At 41.1% G+C, this 27,121-nt stretch overlaps 1 protein-coding gene across 2 annotated transcripts; it reads right to left on the reverse strand.

Moving 5' to 3' along the window:
- Nucleotides 1-1,301: 1,301 nt before the first annotated feature.
- LOC142663400 (uncharacterized) lies at nt 1,302-26,826 on the reverse strand. Of its 2 annotated transcripts, XM_075842007.1 has the most exons (5): nt 26,745-26,826; nt 15,511-15,619; nt 15,295-15,408; nt 15,026-15,209; nt 1,302-3,784 (listed from the first exon to the last, which is right to left on the reverse strand). In XM_075842007.1, the coding sequence occupies exons 2-5, from the start codon at nt 15,589-15,591 to the stop codon at nt 1,578-1,580; spliced, it is 2,586 nt and encodes an 861-aa protein (XP_075698122.1). In that variant the 5' UTR covers nt 15,592-15,619; nt 26,745-26,826; the 3' UTR covers nt 1,302-1,577. The 2 variants fall into 2 exon arrangements, with proteins under 2 accessions (XP_075698122.1, XP_075698123.1); XM_075842008.1 differs by lacking the exon at nt 26,745-26,826 and having other exon boundaries at nt 15,295-15,425; nt 15,511-15,593.
- Between the last annotated feature and the right edge of the window lie 295 nt (nt 26,827-27,121).

Consider the following 27,121-nt stretch of genomic DNA (forward strand, 5'->3'; position numbering starts at 1 on the left):
CTTGAGCGGTCCATTTTGAGTTCCACCAGACGAGAGAGCCCTTTCTTCGGGGTTACTTCTTGTTAAATTTCCATTATTGTGCTGCTGGTTGGTTTCTAACATTAATCTGTTTTCCTTTAGTCCTAAACAGCCGCACAAGGTTCCCGCCCTAATTACAGCTACTACTTCATATTAAACGCAAAGTGGGAGGGTCTGGATGTCCTTTTATAGGGTCAGGGGGCTCTAGTTAATGTGTTTAATTAAAAATTCCATCTGTCCTACTAGTACACAGGGGCAGAAATACCCCATTATTGTGCTGCTGGTAGGACGAAGGGAAAAAAGATTAACGTTAAAAACATACGCTTAAAGGGTAACTAAATGTTTTAAAATAAATGGTCAGAGCTTTTGATCGTTGGGGGTTCAAGCACGGAGACCTCCACTGATCGCTAAAATTAAGTGCTGAGCCGCTTAGTCTCTGATCGGCTTTTCTCGGAATGCCGAGCAGTTGGTGTAGGGGCTCATAGACTTTCTATTGAGATGTCACGGACACGGCAGAAGTTTTTTCAACTTACCTTTTAATTACATAATAAGATTGGACCCTCACCTCCACCAAAATAGCTCAATATCCCACTCCCTCCAAGTCATAATCTCATAGGTTCAAGAAGCTGAGGTGTGGACTTCTCGGAGCTTCGAGAGGTGTGGACGTCTCGGAGCTTCGAGAGGTGTGGACTTCTCGGAGCTTCGAGAGGTGTGGCCGTCTCGGAGCTTCGAGAGGTGTGGCCGTCTCGGAGCTTCGAGAGGTGTGGCCGTCTCGGAGCTTCGAGAGGTGTGGACGTCTCGGAGCTTCGAGAGGTGTGGACGTCTCGGAGCTTCGAGAGGTGTGGACGTCTCGGAGCTTCGAGAGGTGTGGACTTCTCGGAGCTTCGAGAGGTGTGGACTTCTCGGAGCTTCGAGAGGTGTGGACTTCTCGGAGCTTCGAGAGGTGTGGACTTCTGTATGCAGGGTGCATTGACGTGAGCTGCTTAAGCTGTTCTTGTATCCGCAGAACTCAGGGAGATAGTCACCAGTGAATTGCTTATGTTCATTCCCGTAGATCCATTACTTTATTAATCAGTAGAAGGCATATACAATAATACTACATTCGTTCCTTAACATCACAAGGACAACTAAACCAGTTCTACAGTGCATGGACCTCGCATACAGCAACCCAGACCTCTTCTTCCTGAACCCAGGGTGTATACATTAGGGTCAGAAAGGGTATTGGGATTCGCTGACTTTGTGTTGTAAGATTTGACATCATGAATAATTAACAAAGGACCACATTCTTTAAAAAGTCAACAAACATTTCACAAATGTATTAACTAGTCTTACAAATGGAATATAGAATTAATAGACCACTAAGGTGGTCAATGATTTAGGTCTAATATAGGTTCACTAGGACTGAACTGAAGTGAGCTGGAGCACCGCGGTACCTTCAGTCAACTGATCAGCAGGAGCGCTGGGAGTCGGACCCCAACAATCTGATATTAATGGCCTAACATAAAGATAAATATTGTAGTCTCCGATACCCTACTTAATGTTTTTACATCTTGCAAGACCTATGGTCCAAGGGAATTTGAGCCATTGGCCAAGCTAAGTCTCGGTGGCTTGTCCCGGGTGTGGATGCTGTAATGTCTGTCAAGTTTATATTTATTACAAAAGCATTTCCCACACACGGGACACGGAAGCGATTTCAGACTTTTACGAGGAGGCTTCTTCTTCTTCTTCTTCGGAGTGGTAGAGGGGTTGCCACACTTAGAACTGGTCGATTTTAGACCTTTTGTGGAACTTTCCAGGTGGGTAGAAGGAATGGAATTTTTTGAATCTGGAGCTGAACTAAATTTATGAATTTTTCGGTGCAAGTTAAGAGAAGACTTGGTGTTAAAAGTCTCGGAGCATTCAGGACACTCCAACGCATGAAACATGTGGTGGACTTGAAATGTCAGCTTTGAATTGTAATATTTCTTCTGTACTGTAGTTTGAAAGTATTTCGGCTTAGAGTGTTTAACCTGATGCTTAAGAAGCTCCAACCTATCGTTCAGACTCTCTCCACACTCCGAACATTCAAACTCTTTGTTCTTCTCCTGGACCGGCTCCGGAGCACTTAATTCAAGCCCATTTCTGAGGTCTCCACTTTCGTCGCAGGTTAACTGTTGTCTTGCTTTCTCATGAATCGATTGATGTCTCTGAAGATGAGCTTTTCTCTTGAAGGTATCACCACATTCGAGACATTTAAATGGTCTTTCATCGGTGTGGATTTGCCTGTGCCTGGTTAGTCTTTTTTTAGTCGGAAATGTTTTACCACATTCCGGGCAGGGCAATGGTTTCTTCTGCACATGAGTTTTTTCATGTAAGGTAAGAGATGACTTAGTAGCAAAAGAAACATCACAGTGTGAACATCTAACATAACTATTTCCCTCATGTGTAAATTGGTGTTTAATAAGATCGGCTCTTCTCCCAAAACATTTGCCACATACGGAACATATAAAAGGCATTCCCCCGGTGTGGATGATCTGGTGCTTGGCAAGGTCTAAGTTGCTTGTGAAAGATTCTGGACATTCGGGGCAGTTATACAGTATCTGCAGAGAGTGTGTGGTCTGTTGTATGGTACAGAAATATTTCTTGTTGCTTGTTGTTAGGTCGTTGTAGTTATGTTCTGCATATTTACGTTTTCTTTTACTTACGCATTTTGCTTCTGCTTTCCCAGATAGAGAAGATTCAGGTTTGTGTGATTTTGATATTTCTTCTAATGCTGGTTCCTCTTTATGGGGATATTGTTGTGTATGATCTACGGGTATAGTACTGCCAGGGTTTGTGACTTTTCCATCATATGAATATGGCTTATTTTTAATATGAGTAGTTGGATATTGCTGAAAACTATCAATGGTTGAATGAATGTCCAGGTCTGCATGGTTGACTCTATGACAGGAGACTGGTTCCACCTTAAAATGAGTGAATAGATAGCGGCTAGGATCTGCGGTTGTAAAATTGATGTGGTCTGTGAGACAGTCATCACGTAATGCTTTTTCCTTCTTAATATGAGTAGTTGCATATTCAATGTTATACCTGGGTTTATACATGTTGGGGTTTATGAGGCGGACTCCATCACAAGAGACTGGTTCCTCCTTAATATTAGGTAATAGATATTGGGTATGATCTGTGGGTGTATAACTGTTGGTGTCCATGAGATTTTCATCCCATAAGGCTTGTTCCTCCTTAATATGAGCAGTTGAATGTTGTTGTGTATGATCCATGGGTGTATGATATTCACTATCTATGAGGTTTCCTTCATCACGTGAGAATGGTTCCTCCTTAATATGAGTAGTTGGGTGGTGTTGTGTATGATCTGGGGATATATAAATGTTGGGGTCTGTGATGTTTCCTTCATCACACGAGACTGGTTCCTCCTTAATATGAGCAGTTGGGTGGTGTGTATGATCAGTGGGTGTATAAATATTGGGGTTTGGGAAGTTTCCTTTATTACAGGAGAATGGTTCCTCCATTATACGAGGAGAGCCACACATCATACGATCTTCATGGACATGGATGTTGGACTTCCTTAGGTTTTCTCTATCACACGGGTGTTTCTCTTCCATATTGTTTGATGGATATTGGGTCATTGTTAAAACTGCAACTTCTTCCTTAATACGTGAGTTTGACTCCTCAGCAGCTCCTCGTACAGACTCATATTCTTCCAGTCCAGTCGGACATCTTTCTATATCTTGTACAGTCAGTTCTTCATTGTGATCTTTGTTTTCATATCCGACTGTTCAAAACAAAGGAATTGGCAATTAGAAAATTAAAAATTGCTACTTACATTTGTAGTAGAGTATTTTACCATGTTAGTCATCCATAGAGACAAGAAATGTAGTTGTAGGACACCTCAAAATGCCCAAAGAGGAGATCTAAACGGTAGTAAAATCCTACATCTATTCTCTACTCAGCCCAAAAAAACCGGCAGACTACTACAATTCTTGTATATGGATACCTTTTGTTAGATGATACATATTCTAGTTGTGCACATTTGAAGCCAAATAGCCAAATCAAAATGAAGTCATTATGTACGGATTTTCTTCCTTTATAGGAGTTTTTCCCACCAAAACGTGTATCTCCTATCCACAGGATAAAGCAATACATGTGCGATAATTGGGGGTCTGACTGCAAGTTCCCCGAGGTGCTCCATTCATTTCTATGGCGCTGCCGGAGAGAGCAGTCTCCTAAAAATGAATGGCACGCTGGCTGAGCATGCGCACCAGCGCTCCACTCTCATGGAGCACTTTGGGGGACTTTCCCTCCCCCGTTCTACTGATCGCTTGAGATCTCAGCAGATGAACCCCCAGTGGTTACACATGTATCCCCTATTCGGTGGATAAACGTATTTTGCGGGAAAACCCCTTTAGCTTCCATGAAATAAAGGTGTCACTGATATATCACTTGGCCAATACGATTACTAACCAGGGCTCACAATGAATATCCCTGAGTCTATTGTAAGAAAAAAGTTTTGTTTTTTTAGTACACACTGTAAAATCCTTTTCTCGTCCAGTTCATTGGGGGACACAGACCGTAGATATATGCTGCTGCTGCCACCACCGGGAGACTTGATACTAAGAAATAAAAAGTGGATACTTCTAGAAGATATACCCTGCCCACAGATACTGAGGTTTTTCAGTCTGTCCGTAAGAAGAAGAAGCAGATACAAGGTAAGAGACGTATGTCAAGCACTAGAGGGGGATCCCTCAAACTGACAACCATGAACAGAAAACCTACAACATAAATGGGTAGGAGTCGTGTCCCCCAATGAACTGGACGAGAAAATTATTTTACAGCGATTACTCCAAAAATCCTGGTTTTCTCATTCGTTACATTGGGGGGGGGGGCAGACCGTGGGACATCCTAGAGCAGTGCCAGGGGTGGGAGCAGAACACAGGACATGGTCACCTATTTCAAAGATGCCTGCAAGACCTTGCAACCTAGGGAAGCGCCTGCAGAAGCAATAGAAATGGACAAAAGTGTGCAAAGACGACCATGTGGCCGCCTTACACATCTGAAGGGCAGAGGCCGGATAGCGTGCAGCCCAGGAAGCTCCAACCAGCAGTGATAGAAAGGTAAGTCCGCAAGGTGCGGATGTCATCCAGGTTGTGGAGGGAACGCTCCCTGGGATGACTGGGAGATGGACAAAAAGATGGCAAAACGACTGAGAAAGTTTGTGACGTAATTGTTGAGCCCAGGAATGTGGTGTACTGCTGTCAGGTCCGTATTTCACTCCGAATAACCACCTCTGTAAATTGAAAGCTGAAGGCATGCCTGGAGAGAAGTACACCACACAGAGTAACAAATGACTTTTTCCTGACGAAAATACATTTGATCTTTACAATGACATAATTTATGTGTGAAATCAAAAACAATTGTAGTTAGTTATTCAATAAAACAGAAAATATTATCTCTGATAACATTACTGCAAACCAATAAACTGTATATAAAAATAGGGAACGGTGGGGGCACATACATTTTCAAAACCCCGTGTCTCACAGTATCTGTAGTTTAATACATCTGAATTAACATCAAAACACATGAAATCTGATCACATCAGAACACAAATATCGTAACTTTTATAAACAACAGCGCATGCGCAAAGAGAAGAAATTTATTTAGGTTTGTAGACATTACTGATATATATATATCTAGCAGTGCATATTGAAATCCCTTTGTCTCATCAGCCCTGCAGACTGCACCCAGTCAGCCCCCCCCCCTCCTCCTCCCAAACACAGCATACTACAGGGGGGAGGGAGGGTCACACACTCACAGCTTCTAACAGCGTCTAGTCTCACAATCTTAACACTTACACGGCAAAACAACATACGTATCTGCAATCATTCATCACACCATTGTATAGGAATTATCTACGTTCAAAACATCAACCACATAATCTGTAACAGTCCAATCTGTCGGCCACCATCTCTATATTATGATAACGTGTTGCTTCATCAGTGAACAGCGTATAGCATGGAACCTAAAAAATAGAAGACACTACAAATGACAAAATTAACAAGGCGATTATTTCATACTGATTTGGTTGGGCCGGGCGTGGCCACATCAGGGGTGGGTGGTGGGGGGCAGCCTCTCCCATTGGAAACACATTGCGCAGCTGTGAAGGGGGGGGGGGGTTTCCCACCCACAATGAGGACACACTCAATATGAGGTACGGAAGCCATTACCGGGCGTCGGCTGGTCCTGTGTTTTCTAATACATATAACATACAATACCTTTCTTATTCCTAACTTCCATTCACTTCACCAAATCATGAATAGGATCGGGTGATCCTGATGATTTCAATATGGACCGTAAACCATCCATTCTAACAGTCTATATTATACACGTAACTTATATAACAATTTTCGATCTACAACTCTCTGGTCTGGCCACTATATTTACCTACAAATCTAGTACACGTCTTAGTGCATCATTGCACCCCGCGTCTCACGTCTTATCACACATGTACTTATGCCCGCGTGCCCCTGTATAAGACAGGTTATAATACTATCCACATATATATTGTGTCCGCGTATTTTCTATCTAGTCCCTAATTACCCAGAGGATGGTTAGTCGGGCGCGACTAAGGTCTCACAGGTTTTTGACCTCACAGCGGAAAATATCACCTCTGTCGCCTGAGATAATCCAGGAAATCAACAAAAGGGTTCTACAGATCGCCACAAGACTGTCCACTAACACAGATAAGACGAAGATTTATAAAATCAATTCGCTTACCGTGTTATTGCGGAGGTGATCAAATTCCTTCAGTGGGCAACTTTGAGTTATCTGTTTCACCCTGTGATTGTCCGGATTTTGATATTTCCTCGAGTGGGGTCCCATCTGGGGTGCCAAATGTCAGGTCCGTATTTCACACCGAATAACCACCTCTGTAAATTGAAAGCTGAAGGCATGCCTGGAGAGAAGTACACCACACAGAGTAATGTTTGGTACAGCTTCCCTCTCAAAGCCAGGAGGAAGACTGAAAACTCTTTATTCAGAATAAAGAAACACAGAAAGAGACACATGCCTCCTCCCCAGAGATGTGGGAGTGCCCAAGCCCCTCACCAGTTTCTCAGACTCACTCTTCTTGCATTCCAGGGGCCGGTGTCTTCCATAGGTGTGTCCGTCATGAACAAAGAACTGGTTATATATATGTCAGTATTATTACACAAAGAACTGAAATGTATATACATATGTGTGAGGATAATATTTTTCAAACAATATACATAGTAATGATCCCTGACACTGCCATCAGAGCCGGACCGTGAGCTTCCGTTTAGGCCAGAATCTTTGCGGCCTCGGCCATCACCGCCACGCTACGAGTGCCGCCCTGGTGATTTAGAAATCCACGGCTGTGGAACTGTCCATTTGAACCCAGACTGGGTCCTGACAGTGATGATGTTCAGTGCAGCAGGAACAGGAATATGGCTCTCACTTCCAGAAGGTTGATGGAAGGGAGGATTTCTGTGGAGACCACAGTCCCTGAGCGGTGAGGTTCTGAAAACTGGCCCCTCATTCCTGGAGACTGGCATCCATGGAGAGGGATCAGCCAGTTCAGTCGAAGGAAGGAACGACCCTGTAATGTCTGTGGGTGCGGGCCGTCGACTCCAACCTCCCGACAGCCGCAGCCACGAGTCGGCAAGTGCTGGCCCCAGCCTCCTCCTCAGCAGACGCCAGCGCTCGCGTCCACTCAACTCAGTCGGATCCCGTAGGGTGCGTGCAAACGCTCATGCCCGCTCTTAAAGGGGCAGCGCGCACCGGACATTCTGATGACCCTTGAGTACCCTGGACTATAAGAGGGGTCCAGCCACCTGCTTCTAAGCCTGACTGTTGTTGTTGTTGTTCCCTATAGTTTGTCTATGTAATGGCCTCCTAGTGTGTTCCTGTACCTGTTCAAGTTCCTGTTCCTTACCACCCTGGTCGAGCACTGTGTTGTGCCAAAGTCATGTCGTGCTGTTCCACCTCGCCTGACGTCTACCTGCTGCCTAGTCCAAGCTGTGCCTGCCTTGCTACTGTCCGAGCTGCCACAGGTACCTATACGAACTATAGACATTGTCCTGCACCCGGTTGGTCAGCTGCCTTACTGCCAAGGCGGTACGGCCCAGTGGGTCCACAGACCCTTCGTGACAGTACGCTCAGGCCATGGACCCCGCTGGTCGATTCAAGACTATGACGACGTCACAGGAGATGCGAGCGGATATGCTGGATCTCCGGACTCGACAGGACCAACTCCTCCAGGCGTTGAACATTCTTGCACGTCGGCAGGAGGCACAAGCTGCTGTTCCTCCTACTACACCTCCTGGCAATGTTGATCCTGAGACTACACCTCTTGGCAGTATTGACCCACATGTTTCTTTGCCACTTCCTGACCGCTATGATGGAGAAGCAAGTACCTGTCGTGGTTTTCTTAATCAATGCCACATCCATTTCAGCCTGTACGCTATGACATTTTCGTCTGATGGCGCCAGGGTCGCTTTCATAATTTCTCTCCTCACTGGCAAGGCTCTTGCATGGGCGAACCCTATCTGGGAGAGACAAGGACCAGAGACCCGTGACTTCCCTGCGGACTTTTCGCATTGGGGTTTGAGGAGCCTGGACGGGTTTCATCTGCAGCGGCCTCTTTGATTAACCTGCGCCAAGGAGACACCTCTGTGAGCGAGTACGCCATCCTCTTCCACACCCTGGTGGGAGCGCTCGCATGGAACAATGAGGCTGCATTCTGGTATGGACTATCTTCCAGAATTAAGGACGAACTTGCCGCCCGGGATCTGCCGTCTACCCTGGATGACCTCATCCTTCCATGTACCCGGATTGATATACGGATCTGTGGACGCCTCCAAGGAGGTTTGACGGGAGGGAGCCCTTCCTACTCTGGTCCCTACGTTGCAGCAACCCCTGCTGTCCTCAGATGTCGATCCTCCTGAGTCGGTAATAACGGACCAGTGTAAGTTATCTACCCAAGAAAGACAACGCAGACGCACATCTGGACTGTCTTTATTGCGCTCTCGATGGCCATCGTGTGAGCCTGTGACCCCAAAGTTCCCAAAACCTAGGGTTGCTAGGAGTGACAACCTTGGGTAAAGATGGACTTTCGTCTAAATTGTCCATACCCGTGACTATAGTGTCCGGCGAGAGAACGCACCAGGTCTCTGCGTATCTGGACTGTGGATCCGCTGCGAATTTCATCCGCAGAGATCTGGTGGACCTTCTGCAATTGCTCACCACCCCTCTGGAGAGGCCATTGACGGTTTCCTCAGTGAATGGACTACCTCTACCAGACACGGTTATAGCCGTGACCAAGCCGCTGAGGCTCCAAATGGGAGCCCTTCACTCTGAACTTCTGTCTTTCTTTGTCCTGTCCAAAGCTGTTAACCCTGTGTTGCTGGGCCTGCCTTGGCTCCGTCTGCATGCCCCAGTCCTGGACTGTAATTCTGGAGAGGTTCTCCAGTGGGGACCTGAGTGTCAAGGTCGTTGCCTGGTGCGGATTCGTTCGGCTCAGCCTTCGCTGCCTCGGTCTATTGCAGGATTGCCGGGTCATTATGCTGCCTTTTCGGACGTCTTCAGCAAGAGGGAGGCGGAGACATTGCCCCCACATCGGGCGTATGACTGCCCTATTGAACTAATTCCTGGTGCATCCATTCCCCGTGGTAGGGTGTATCCTCTCTCTTTGCCAAAGACTCTGTCCATATCCGCCTATGTGAAAGAGAACTTGGAAAGGGGCTTCATACGAAAGTCTTCCTTCCCCGTAGGAGCCGGGTTCTTCTTCGTCAAAAAGAAAAATGTCTCCCTGCTTCCTTGCATCGACTACCGTAGTCTCAACCAGATCACGGTGAAGAATAAATATCCATTGCCGCTGATCTCTAAACTGTATAATCGTATACGTGGTGCAAAAATGTTTTCTAAACTAGACCTACGTGGGGCTTACAACTGAATCCCGATTCGCCAGGGCGATGAATGGAAGACGGCATTTAACACTCGTGATGGACACGGAGTATCTAGTAATGCCCTTCGGCCTGTGTAATGCTCCCGCGGTCTTCCAGGAGTTTCTGAATTACATTTTCCGTGACCCCCTCTAGGTTTGTGTTGTAGTCTACCTCGAGGTTCTGGAGAGCCCTCTGCGTACTTCTTGGAGGGGAAGTTGGACTTTTCCTCGGCCTACCATCCTCAGTCTAATGGTCAGGTAGAGAGGATCAACCATTTGGAGAACTACCTATGCCACTTCATCTCCAAGCAGCATGATGACTGGGTGCAGGTGTCTCCGTGGGCGGAGTTCTCCTATAACAATCACACCAGTGAGTCTACTAGGAAGACACCATTCTGCATTGTCTACGGCCAGCACCCACAAATTCCTCTCCCGATGTCTGATACTTCTGAGGTACCTGCAGCTGACTCCATGTTTAGAGACTTCCAGCAGATCTGGCAGCAGACTCGATCCTCCATCCTAATGGCAGTGGACCGCATGAAACAGAAGGCTGACACAAGGAGAAGAGAGCCTCCGTAGTATCTTCCTGGCACGAAGGTCTGGCTGTCGTGCAGGAATATCCGACTGAGGGTGCCGTCATGTAAATTTGCCCCCAGGTTCCTCGGGCCATTCGAGATCCTGCAGCAGATCAAACCTGTCGCCTACAAGATTCGGCTGCCCTCGACCCTCAGGATTCCCAACTCCTTCCATGTCTCCCTCCTGAAACCAGTTATCCTGAACCGCTATTCCAAGACTCCCAGCCCTGCGGTTGCCTCCAGCGGTCCTTCGAACATCTTTGAGGTCAAGGAGATCTTGGACACCAAGAGAGTGAGAGGAAAGACTTTATTTGGTGGATTGGAGTGGGTTCGGCCCTGAAGAGAGATCCTAGGAACCAGAGGAGAATCTCAATGCTCCTACTCTTCTGAAATTTCTTTCTCGCTCTGGTCCCAAGAAGAGGGGGCGTAAGAGGGGGGATACTGTAATGTCCGTGGGTGCGGGCCGTCCGCTCCAACCTCCCCCTGACAACCAATGCCACGAGTCGGCAAGCGCTGACCCCAGCCTCCTCCTCAGGAGACGCTCGCATCCACTCACCTCAGCCGGATCCCGTAGGGAGCGCGCGCACGCTCGTGCCCGCTCTTAAAGGGGCAGCGCACACCGGACATTCTGATGACCCTTGACCCGTGAGTACCCTGGACTATAAGAGGGATCCAGCCCCCTGCTTCTATGCCTGAGCGATGTTGTTGTTGTTCCCTATAGTTTGTCTATGTGATGGCCTCAGAGTTTGTTCCTGTACCTGTTCCAGTTCCTTGCATTTCCATACCACCCTAATCTAGCACGGTGTTGTGCCAAAGCCGTGTCTTGCTGTTCCACAGCTGATCTGCTTCTCCTCGCCTGACGTCTACCTGCTGCCTAGTCCAAGCCGAGCCTGCCTTGCTACTGTCCGAGCTGCCACAGGTACCTATACGAACTATAGACCTTGTCCTGCACCCTGTTGGCCAGCTACCTTACCGCCAAGGCGGTACGGCTCAGTGGGTCCACAGACCCTTCGTGACAGACCCCAGGGAATGGCCGGGGAAGTGATGTATAACCAAAGCAAGTGACGGACAGAGACGGCGTCACAAATAGGCTTCTACCTGGCTATACACGTTGTGCCTCATGACGTACACACTATCCCTCCATGTTTCACTCACTTGCACCCCATTATCCATTTATTTCTATTGAGGCACGTCATTTATTACTGCCCCCTATATTTCACTTATAGTATTACACTTGCACACACACAGTGAGGGGAAGGCTGAACTTCAGATCCAGAGAATCCAAGGATCGGTTCCACTGGAAGAGGATCGGCCGTTGTATAGGGCGCATGTGGAACTGCACCAAGGGAATGTTCTTAAATCGAGGCCATCATGGTCCGGAGAACCCTCATGCAGAGGCAGAGTGAAGTCGTAACCATTGCCTGCAAGGAGCAAATCCCATCCTGAAGAAATCGGTGAACGTGATGGAGGAAAGAAAACATTTACAGAACGGTTGTCGAAGGAGACACCACCACCACCCCCCCCCCCCCAGGAACACAATCTGCTGGGACGGAGGCAGGCAAGATTTGGAGCGGTTGACAATCCAACAGATTCGACTCAGAGTAATGTAAAGAGCCGTCTCGTTATCCTCCCTGAAGGGGGACTTGATCAGAGTGTCATACAAGTACGGGGTGCCCGACACCCCCCTGGTACAAAAGGAGTGTCATCACAGCAGAGAGAACCGTGGTAAAGATTGTCGGGGGCCGTGACCAGACCGAAGTGAAAGGCCACGAATTGTTAATGAAGGGACAGAACTGCAAAGTGCAGGAAGCGCTGAGGAGTTTGAGAAATAAAAATGTGCAGATACGCGTCCTTGATGTCCACTGAGGAAAGAGATTTCCCCTTCTCCATGGAAGCCATGAAAGTTCAGAGAGTTTCTATCGGAAAATTACGAACTCAAGCATGTGCGCTGAGACACTTGAGGTCTAGGATGGGCCGCACATAGCCCTCCATTTTGGGGACGACAAAAAGGCTGGAATAGAAACCCCGGGAACCTTTTGTTCGTGGGTACTGGAATGATAACTCCTTAAAAGAGCAGAGTCGATTGTTTGGGAAAAGACTGCTGCCCTGGAGGGGGACTGTGGAACAGCGGACTGAAAGAAAACACTCAGGAAGGCTGGCAAATTCAATTTCGTATCCTGAAAATACCACCAGGAGTCAGACGTCCTTGAAACACAGAAGCCTGGCCCCAACACGAGATGAATCGAGTGGGGCACACCTTCAGACTGAAGTGGCCTTGCCGGCTCCAGCAAGCCTTCAAGAAAGGCATGGCCTTCTGATCCTGGTGAGATTATGGCTTGGAGGATGTGGTGTTGGAGAACCCACGAAAGGACTGAAAATGATGACCCATCTTTTTGGCCGGAGTAGTTAGTTTGAGGAAGATGGCTGCTCTTGCCACCCTTGGCCTCTGATATAATTTTGGCCAATCTCGGACCAAAGCGATGGGAGCCTGCAAAAGGGAGCGCAGTCAGGGACCGCTTGCTGGAAGCTATATCGGCAGACCAAGCTTTAAGCCAGGTAGTCCTGCGGATAGCAACGGAAGAGGCCAAGGCCTGAGCCACCAGAGTGACAGCCTCACACACATACTTGGATGCATTAGAGATTAAGTGAGACGATCCACCAGGTTCTTCTGGAGGCAGGCCATGATGGAGCGTGTGCGCATAATCAGTGATAGCTTTGCTAACCCAGGCAGAGTCAAAAATCGGGTGAAAGACAAAGCCAGAGGCCTCAAAAGTGGTTTTAGCAAAAGAGTCCACACGGCAATCCGGAGGATATTTGAAAGAAGTGGAGTCCGCCATTGGCAAAGTAGTATTCTTGGCTAAACGAGAAACAGGAAGATCCACTGCCGGACGCCTAGCCCATTTGTAAGAATTCCCATCTTGCAAAAGGTAGAAAACATCTAGATGGCTAGAGTGAGAAAACTTCTTGTCTGGGTATTAAGATTCCTTGAAGACAATCCCTTCAGGTTCCGAATAAACTGGAAAAAAACACTAAGGAACATTGGGGCTGAATAAAGAAAATAGTCAGTTGAAGGGGAAGGTGCAGAATCAGTGACCGGTAGGGTGTCATGGACAGCCCTAATTACGGCCTCCAATGAGAAGGGGAGGTGGGGTGGAATCCTTAACAGCTTAATCTGAGTTCACCCTCAGACAAAACCTCTCTGGGGGAGGTGAAACCGAAGACAGGTGTGTGGACCCGGTCTGCTTGCGGGGTCTGCCACAAGAGGAAGACATGGACGGAGAGTACATTAGAGGATGGGCAGAACAGAGTCCAGGGGAGGGCCGGTAGATGTTCCAACCAAGATGGACTGAATGACGTTCGCTATGTTATCATCTGTTCTGAAAAGGGAATTGGCCCATTCGGGATCCACACTCATCAGACCAGGGATGAGTAACACTGGGGGTGGCAGTTGTAGAGAGGCTGCGGGTATTTGGCCAGGAGGTCGGCAAGCATCGCATAAGGAAGTAGATTATACACAAGGAAATATAGTATTGCACTGGGAACAGGCATAATAAATTGCAGAGTTTGACTGGCGTGAGGGTTCTCCCTTAAGGTCCGACGTCGCAGTAGAGGGGGTTACTAAACCATACGCCGTACTAGTGGGAGTGAAGGAACCAACAGATCCGCTGTCCACAGCAGCGACCGTCCAAATAGAGATCAGTGCAGCACACCAGGGGACACATAGGCTCTGCCCTTGGAGCACCCGCAATTGGCCGCTTGCGTGTCACGTTATAAGACCGGCCAATCAAAATAGAAGACTGAGCCCCCATGAGGGGAAAGGAAAAGGGTACGCTGAAGCGTGATTGGAAGGGAGGGAAGAAGTGCCCATCCCCTGCTTGTAATAAGGGGCTGAAAATGGTGCTGCTGGATAATAGTGGCGGCCATGTTTATATAAACGGTGGCACAGGCAAAATGAACCACAAACTACATGCCACTGAAGGCTAGAACCAGGGGATCTATTCTACAAACAAGCGGTGGCCGGAGGGGGATAACTCTCACCATCCTCTCAGTGCTTTTTCTCCATCTCCCAGATGAACAACCAGAAGGAGTACCCCCCTCAGTGTTCTATCAATTACTAAGGGGACGCTGGTGGGACAGGTGTTAGAGACGCTCGTTAGGCTGGCGGGTGACGCAGGAGCTGACGCTCTTGTCCCACTTGTCTTCACAGGCAAGTTGGACATCGGTGCATTTGCCATATGACACCGTGCGCCCGCCAAGGAGAGGACAAGGGGTCAAACCTCTGTCCCATCTTCTCGCGTGATGAAAAATAAAAAAATAAATCTTTGGTAGAAACTCTACTACATTAGAAGAAGTGTCTGCCTGCTACGACTAAGCCAAGACTGAATAGCCCAGTGTCTGTGGGCGGGGCATAGCCTGTAGGAGGAGCCACTTTTTTTATACAAGTAGTGAAGATATGTAGTGGTAATAAATCATCTCTTACCTGGTAATACAATAATCCGGTGGTCCTCCATCATGGCGTCCTTGTACAGATCCCTCTTACCCGGAGGTGTGCGGTCCCGGTGGTCCTCCATCATGACGTCCTTGTACAGATCCTTGTGGTCTTCTATATACTCCCACTCCTCCATGGAGAAATAGACGGCGACATCCTGACATCTTATAGGAACCTGACACACAATGATACAGTCATCATCCAGACACATTATACCTTGAGTTATTATATAATGTCCCAGCATTCCCGGCAGCGCTCACCTCCCCCGTCAGCAGCTCGATGATCTTGTTGGTGAGGTCCAGGATCTTCTTACCATTGTTTCTGCTGCCGGGGGTCACATACTTCCCGGACGTCTTCCTCAATACTGTATAATCCTGTGTATGGACAGACACTAATAAGCATCACTATATACATTGGCGGAAACCCTCACCTCCCCAGTCACGCCTTTATCTTATAATTCCCAGAATCCCTCTCACCTCTCCGGTCAGTAGACAAATTATCTCCAGGGTGAGATTTAATATCTTCTCACTCATCTTGTTCTTCTCGGTCTTCATCATGATGGTCCCAGGACGGTCCCAGAACTTCCTATGGTCAGAAAATATAAACCAGAATTTTAGAACAATGAAACGTTTCTCTCACTCATTGCCGGGGTATTAGTTCCGGTTTCTCACAGCCTCTCGTCCGCATTGTTCCAGATTGACTCCTGTGTTTCGACCCTGCTCTGTTCCTGGACTCTACCTATCTAGCTCGCCCACAGGCCTGGACTTCAGACTCCGCCTCGCCCTCTGGGTTTTCTCGCTGACCTTCTAGGTCTGACACTTGGCTAACGTCTGGCTACCCATGACCCGCTGTTAACCGGTGAATATTCTGAGGACCACGACCTGGGGCTTCTCCACAGCCAAACTATCCAGCCAGTGCGTTGCCGAAGCTTTGGCCACGGACTTCGGCTTTGTAAAGCTCCCGACGTTACAGTCTATATGTGAAGAGTGACACCAGGAGAAGTGAATGAGTCCCCGGGTAGAGCGCTAGTAGAAGCTCTGCCCTGGGAAAGCCGCTGACATCACTATCCATAGAAGGACAGTGACTTCAGGAATTTTCCCAGGGCCGTTCCCTGGGCGACGTATCCCATGGTTTTGTTTTTTTCTACTTTTTACTAGTATCCCACTGTAGGCCATACAGTGGGATACGTTTGGGCCTTTTATCGGGGCTATACGTTGGGGGGGGGGGGGTCTTCCCAATGTATACCTCCAACGGAAGGCCTAAACGTGATGTGAATGGAGTCTTATATTATGGACCCAACCAGGTCACTGATAACAAGCTCCTCGTCACCATCAATAATCAGAATCCTACTATTAATAATAATAATCCAGTCCTAAGAATGTGGAACTAAAATATAATTGGGAAATAAATTAGAACTAAAAACCGACCTAATTCTTTTGTAGTCAGTCTTTCCCTTATTTTTAATACCCTCCATTGAGACGCTGACACATGCCCACGTGATCGATAGCGTTCTCCCCCTTAGTGGTGTCACTTGATCGCTAGGTCAGTGCTTCATTGTTTCACGTAACCACTAGGGGGGGCTGGCGCTGTGACGTACCAGCAGAGTGGGGGCTGGCGCTGTGACGTACCAGCAGAAGTAAACCGATCCCTTTCAACAGCAGCTTATCGTTCGAGCATGTGAATTGTGTCCAATGGGGGAAGGAGGCAGGAGTACATGTCAAGAGGAGGAAAGCAGTGCATGATGGGACTTCTAGTTTACTGAGCGCACAGAAACGACAAGTCCCGCCTAATAACTTCGGGGGATCGATATATAACGCAAACTTTTTTTTCCTAATGGTTAGTAGTTGAATCATATACAGTTGTTTTAGAAAGTTGGTGGGGTGTTTTTTATACTCCATTGATTACCCCTTTAACCTCTTCCAGTATCATCACGTACACGCACGTCATGGGGAGGGTCACCTTCCCGCATTGTGACGTGCAGGTACGTGATGGCGATCATGCGAGCACAGAAGCTGAGCCTGCACGATCACAGCGGGAGCCCGGATGTGGCTGAGAAACCACCAATACCGGCTGGTTTACACATCTATGGTATCTCCGCCATCCCATCCCTGCCTGGTGAAGTGGCCACTGCATTCACAGGGTGAAGGTGGTCGAGAATCTGGAAACAGCCGAGCTACGCGGTTACCAACCCTCCCATAGAAGTGAAGGCAGGTATATGAAACAGTGTAACATAGCGGCTTACGCCATTTCTATAACGTCCACGTCACAGACACAGCGCGGCTCCCTGTGCTACAATGTTTCCGTAACCCCCACTCACTTCTATGGGAGGTAAGAAAACAGCGTTTCCAGAATCCAGACCACCTTCACCGTCTAAATGTAGCAGCGAGCGGCCGCAGCACCCACAGGGACGGGATAAGGGGACCCCAGATCTTCAGATAGACGCGAGTCCCAGAGCTCGGACCCCCATATATCCAACAACCCCTTTATATACTATATTGGCGTATTTGCGCAGTATAATAACATCACTATATGTGCCGGATGTATAACAGACAATATAAACAACACATTATAATGTAACATAAAATAACACACTACACAACACTATAACAATCTACATATAATATATACCACACACCATATAATATATACCACACACCATATAATATATAACACACACGCTACATATAATATATACCACACGCTACATATAATATATAACACACGCTACATATAATATATAACACACGCTACATATAATATATACCACACGCTACATATAATATATAACACACGCTACATATAATATATACCACACGCTACATATAATATATAACACACGCTACATATAATATATACCACACACACTACATATAATATATACCACACACACTACATATAATATATACCACACACACTACATATAATATATACCACACGCTACATATAATATATACCACACACTACATATAATATATACCACACACTACATATAATATATACCACACGCACTACATATAATATATACCACACACACTACATATAATATATACCACACACACTACATATAATATATACCACACACACTACATATAATATATACCACACACTACATATAATATATACCACACGCACTACATATAATATATACCACACACACTACATATAATATATAACACACACACTACATATAATATATACCACACACACTACATATAATATATACCACACACACTACATATAATATATACCACACACTACATATAATATATACCACACACTACATATAATATATACCACACGCTACATATAATATATACCACACGCACTACATATAATATATACCACACGCACTACATATAATATATACCACACACACTACATATAATATATACCACACACACTACATATAATATATACCACACACACTACATATAATATATACCACACACACTACATATAATATATACCACACGCTACATATAATATATACCACACACTACATATAATATATAACACACACACTACATATAATATATAACACACACACTACATATAATATATACCACACGCTACATATAATATATACCACACACTACATATAATATATACCACACACTACATATAATATATAAACACACACTACATATAATATATACCACACGCTACATATAATATATACCACACGCTACATATAATATATACCACACGCTACATATAATATATACCACACACTACATATAATATATAACACACACTACATATAATATATAACACACACTACATATAATATATACCACACGCTACATATAATATATACCACACGCTACATATAATATATACCACACGCTACATATAATATATAACACACACTACATATAATATATACCACACACACTACATATAATATATACCACACGCTACATATAATATATACCACACGCTACATATAATATATAACACACACGCTACATATAATATATACCACACGCTACATATAATATATACCACACACACTACATATAATATATAACACACACACTACATATAATATATACCACACGCTACATATAATATATACCACACGCTACATATAATATATACCACACGCTACATATAATATATACCACACGCTACATATAATATATAACACACACTACATATAATATATACCACACACACTACATATAATATATACCACACGCTACATATAATATATAACACACACGCTACATATAATATATACCACACGCTACATATAATATATACCACACGCTACATATAATATATACCACACACACTACATATAATATATAACACACACACTACATATAATATATACCACACGCACTACATATAATATATACCACACGCTACATATAATATATAACACACGCTACATATAATATATACCACACGCTACATATAATATATACCACACGCTACATATAATATATACCACACACACTACATATAATATATACCACACACTACATATAATATATACCACACACACTACATATAATATATACCACACACTACATATAATATATACCACACGCTACATATAATATATACCACACGCTACATATAATATATACCACACGCTACATATAATATATAACACACACTACATATAATATATACCACACACACTACATATAATATATACCACACACTACATATAATATATACCACACACTACATATAATATATACCACACACACTATATATAATATATACCACACGCACTACATATAATATATACCACACACACTACATATAATATATACCACACACACTACATATAATATATACCACACGCTACATATAATATATACCACACACTACATATAATATATACCACACGCTACATATAATATATACCACACGCTACATATAATATATACCACACACACTACATATAATATATAACACACACACTACATATAATATATAACACACACACTACATATAATATATAACACACACACTACATATATATAACACACACTACATATAATATATAACACACACTACATATAATATATACCACACACTACATATAATATATACCACACACTACATATAATATATACCACACACTACATATAATATATACCACACACTACATATAATATATACCACACGCTACATATAATATATACCACACACTACATATAATATATACCACACGCTACATATAATATATAACACACACACTACATATAATATATACCACACGCTACATATAATATATACCACACGCTACATATAATATATAACACACACTACATATAATATATACCACACGCTACATATAATATATACCACACACTACATATAATATATACCACACACTACATATAATATATAACACACACTACATATAATATATACCACACGCTACATATAATATATACCACACGCTACATATAATATATACCACACGCTACATATAATATATAACACACACTACATATAATATATACCACACACACTACATATAATATATACCACACACTACATATAATATATACCACACACTACATATAATATATAACACACACTACATATAATATATACCACACGCTACATATAATATATACCACACGCTACATATAATATATACCACACGCTACATATAATATATACCACACACTACATATAATATATACCACACACACTACATATAATATATAACACACACGCTACATATAATATATACCACACGCTACATATAATATATACCACACGCACTACATATATATTATATGTAGTGTGTGTGGTATATATTATATGTAGTGTGTGGTATATATTATATGTAGTGTGTGTGGTATATATTATATGTAGTGCGTGTGGTATATATTATATGTAGCGTGTGGTATATATTATATGTAGCGTGTGGTATATATTATATGTAGTGTGTGTGTTATATATTATATGTAGTGTGTGTGGTATATATTATAACACACACACTACATATAATATATACCACACGCTACATATAATATATACCACACGCTACATATAATATATACCACACGCACTACATATAATATATACCACACGCACTACATATAATATATACCACACGCTACATATAATATATACCACACACACTACATATAATATATACCACACACACTACATATAATATATACCACACGCTACATATAATATATAACACACACTACATATAATATATACCACACACTACATATAATATATAAACACACACTACATATAATATATACCACACGCTACATATAATATATAACACACACACTACATATAATATATACCACACGCTACATATAATATATACCACACACTACATATAATATATAACACACACACTACATATAATATATACCACACACACTACATATAATATATACCACACACACTACATATAATATATACCACACGCTACATATAATATATAACACACGCTACATATAATATATACCACACGCTACATATAATATATACCACACGCTACATATAATATATAACACACACACTACATATAATATATACCACACACACTACATATAATATATACCACACACACTACATATAATATATACCACACACACTACATATAATATATACCACACACACTACATATAATATATAACACACGCTACATATAATATATACCACACACTACATATAATATATACCACACGCACTACATATAATATATACCACACGCTACATATAATATATACCACACGCTACATATAATATATACCACACGCTACATATAATATATACCACACGCACTACATATAATATATACCACACACACTACATATAATATATACCACACACTACATATAATATATACCACACACACTACATATAATATATACCACACACACTACATATAATATATACCACACGCACTACATATAATATATACCACACGCTACATATAATATATACCACACACTACATATAATATATAACACACACACTACATATAATATATAACACACACACTACATATAATATATACCACACGCTACATATAATATATACCACACGCTACATATAATATATACCACACGCTACATATAATATATAACACACGCTACATATAATATATACCACACGCTACATATAATATATACCACACGCTACATATAATATATAACACACACACTACATATAATATATACCACACACACTACATATAATATATACCACACACACTACATATAATATATACCACACGCTACATATAATATATACCACACACTACATATAATATATACCACACGCACTACATATAATATATACCACACGCTACATATAATATATACCACACGCTACATATAATATATACCACACACACTACATATAATATATACCACACACTACATATAATATATACCACACACTACATATAATATATAACACACACACTACATATAATATATACCACACACACTACATATAATATATACCACACACACTACATATAATATATACCACACGCTACATATAATATATACCACACACTACATATAATATATACCACACGCACTACATATAATATATAACACACACACTACATATAATATATACCACACACACTACATATAATATATACCACACACTACATATAATATATACCACACACACTACATATAATATATACCACACGCTACATATAATATATACCACACACACTACATATAATATATACCACACACTACATATAATATATACCACACGCTACATATAATATATACCACACACACTACATATAATATATAACACACGCTACATATAATATATACCACACACACTACATATAATATAATCACCCACTACATATAATATATACCACACACTACATATAATATATACCACACACACTACATATAATATATACCACACACACTACATATAATATATACCACACGCTACATATAATATATACCACACACACTACATATAATATATACCACACACTACATATAATATATACCACACACTACATATAATATATAACACACACGCTACATATAATATATACCACACGCACTACATATAATATATAACACACGCTACATATAATATATACCACACACTACATATAATATATACCACACGCACTACATATAATATATAACACACACACTACATATAATATATACCACACACACTACATATAATATATACCACACACACTACATATAATATATACCACACGCTACATATAATATATACCACACACTACATATAATATATACCACACACACTACATATAATATATAACACACGCTACATATAATATATACCACACACTACATATAATATATACCACACGCTACATATAATATATAACACACGCTACATATAATATATACCACACACACTACATATAATATATAACACACACACTACATATAATATATACCACACACTACATATAATATATACCACACACTACATATAATATATACCACACACTACATATAATATATACCACACACTACATATAATATATACCACACGCTACATATAATATATACCACACACTACATATAATATATACCACACACTACATATAATATATACCACACACTACATATAATATATAACACACACTACATATAATATATACCACACGCTACATATAATATATACCACACGCTACATATAATATATACCACACGCTACATATAATATATACCACACGCTACATATAATATATACCACACACTACATATAATATATACCACACGCACTACATATAATATATACCACACGCTACATATAATATATACCACACACTACATATAATATATACCACACGCTACATATAATATATACCACACGCTACATATAATATATACCACACGCACTACATATAATATATACCACACACACTACATATAATATATACCACACGCACTACATATAATATATACCACACGCTACATATAATATATACCACACACTACATATAATATATACCACACACACTACATATAATATATAACACACACTACATATAATATATACCACACACACTACATATAATATATACCACACACTACATATAATATATACCACACGCTACATATAATATATAACACACGCTACATATAATATATACCACACACACTACATATAATATATACCACACACACTACATATAATATATACCACACACTACATATAATATATACCACACGCTACATATAATATATACCACACGCTACATATAATATATAACACACACTACATATAATATATACCACACACACTACATATAATATATACCACACACACTACATATAATATATACCACACACTACATATAATATATACCACACACACTACATATAATATATACCACACACTACATATAATATATACCACACACTACATATAATATATACCACACACTACATATAATATATACCACACGCTACATATAATATATAACACACACGCTACATATAATATATACCACACGCTACATATAATATATACCACACGCTACATATAATATATACCACACACTACATATAATATATACCACACGCTACATATAATATATAACACACACGCTACATATAATATATACCACACGCTACATATAATATATACCACACGCTACATATAATATATACCACACGCACTACATATAATATATAACACACACTACATATAATATATACCACACACACTACATATAATATATACCACACACTACATATAATATATACCACACACACACTACATATAATATATACCACACACTACATATAATATATACCACACGCTACATATAATATATAACACACACTACATATAATATATACCACACACACTACATATAATATATACCACACACACTACATATAATATATACCACACACTACATATAATATATACCACACACACTACATATAATATATACCACACACTACATATAATATATACCACACACTACATATAATATATAACACACACGCTACATATAATATATACCACACACTACATATAATATATACCACACGCTACATATAATATATAACACACACGCTACATATAATATATACCACACGCTACATATAATATATACCACACGCTACATATAATATATACCACACGCACTACATATAATATATAACACACACTACATATAATATATACCACACACACTACATATAATATATACCACACACTACATATAATATATACCACACACACACTACATATAATATATACCACACACTACATATAATATATACCACACGCTACATATAATATATAACACACACTACATATAATATATACCACACACACTACATATAATATATACCACACACACTACATATAATATATACCACACACTACATATAATATATACCACACACTACATATAATATATACCACACACTACATATAATATATAACACACACACTACATATAATATATACCACACACACTACATATAATATATACCACACACACTACATATAATATATACCACACACACTACATATAATATATACCACACACACTACATATAATATATACTACACACACTACATATAATATATACCACACACACTACATATAATATATACCACACGCTACATATAATATATACCACACACACTACATATAATATATACCACACACACTACATATAATATATACCACACACACTACATATAATATATACTACACACTACATATAATATATACCACACACTACATATAATATATACCACACACTACATATAATATATAACACACACACTACATATAATATATAACACACACTACATATAATATATAACACACACACTACATATAATATATACCACACACTACATATAATATATAACACACACGCTACATATAATATATACCACACACACTACATATAATATATACCACACACTACATATAATATATACCACACGCTACATATAATATATACCACACGCTACATATAATATATAACACACGCTACATATAATATATACCACACGCACTACATATAATATATACCACACGCACTACATATAATATATACCACACACACTACATATAATATATAACACACACACTACATATAATATATACCACACGCTACATATAATATATACCACACGCTACATATAATATATAACACACGCTACATATAATATATACCACACACACTACATATAATATAATCACCCACTACATATAATATATACCACACACTACATATAATATATAACACACACACTACATATAATATATAACACACACACTACATATAATATATACCACACGCTACATATAATATATACCACACGCTACATATAATATATACCACACGCACTACATATAATATATAACACACACACACACTACATATAATATATACCACACACACTACATATAATATATACCACACACTACATATAATATATACCACACACACTACATATAATATATACCACACGCTACATATAATATATACCACACACTACATATAATATATACCACACGCACTACATATAATATATACCACACGCTACATATAATATATAACACACACACTACATATAATATATAACACACACTACATATAATATATAACACACACACTACATATAATATATAACACACACTACATATAATATATAACACACACACACTACATATAATATAATCACCCACCAGCAGAGACTCTGATCATTTCCACTCGGTCCTTTCTAGAATGGAGTATCTCCCGGTGATGATGTCACAGGAAGGGGAGGAGCCTCCGAGATCACATAACTGCACATAACAGGAAGTAGCTGCACTGTGCTTGTCTATACGTCTACACAGGAGCAGAGTGCTGGAGGGGCTGAAAGAGGGGACCGCTGATTCTTACATGGGACTGTATTCTGGAGGGGGCTGAAAGAGGGAAGCGATGATTCTTACATAGGACTGGAGGGACTGAAAGAGGGGAGCGATTATTCTTACAAGGGACTGTTTGCTGGAGGGGCTGAAAGAGGGGAGCGATGATTCTTACATGGGACTGTATGCTGGAGGAGGCTGAAAGAGGGAAGTGA

This window comes from Rhinoderma darwinii, chromosome 11 (assembly GCF_050947455.1).
Source record: "Rhinoderma darwinii isolate aRhiDar2 chromosome 11, aRhiDar2.hap1, whole genome shotgun sequence".
In the NCBI taxonomy this organism is placed as follows: domain Eukaryota; kingdom Metazoa; phylum Chordata; class Amphibia; order Anura; family Rhinodermatidae; genus Rhinoderma; species Rhinoderma darwinii.

Excerpts from the sequence above, each read along its gene's own strand:
- LOC142663400 (XM_075842007.1), bottom strand. The coding sequence starts at position 15,591 with ATGATGAAGACCGAGAAGAACAAGATGAGTGAGAAGATATTAAATCTC. Across the intron at positions 15,210-15,294 it reads TCGAGCTGCTGACGGGGGAG|GTTCCTATAAGATGTCAGGA; the intron begins GTGAGCGCTGCC and ends ATTGTGTGTCAG. Across the intron at positions 3,785-15,025 it reads CCGGATTATTGTATTACCAG|TCGGATATGAAAACAAAGAT; the intron begins GTAAGAGATGAT and ends TGTTTTGAACAG.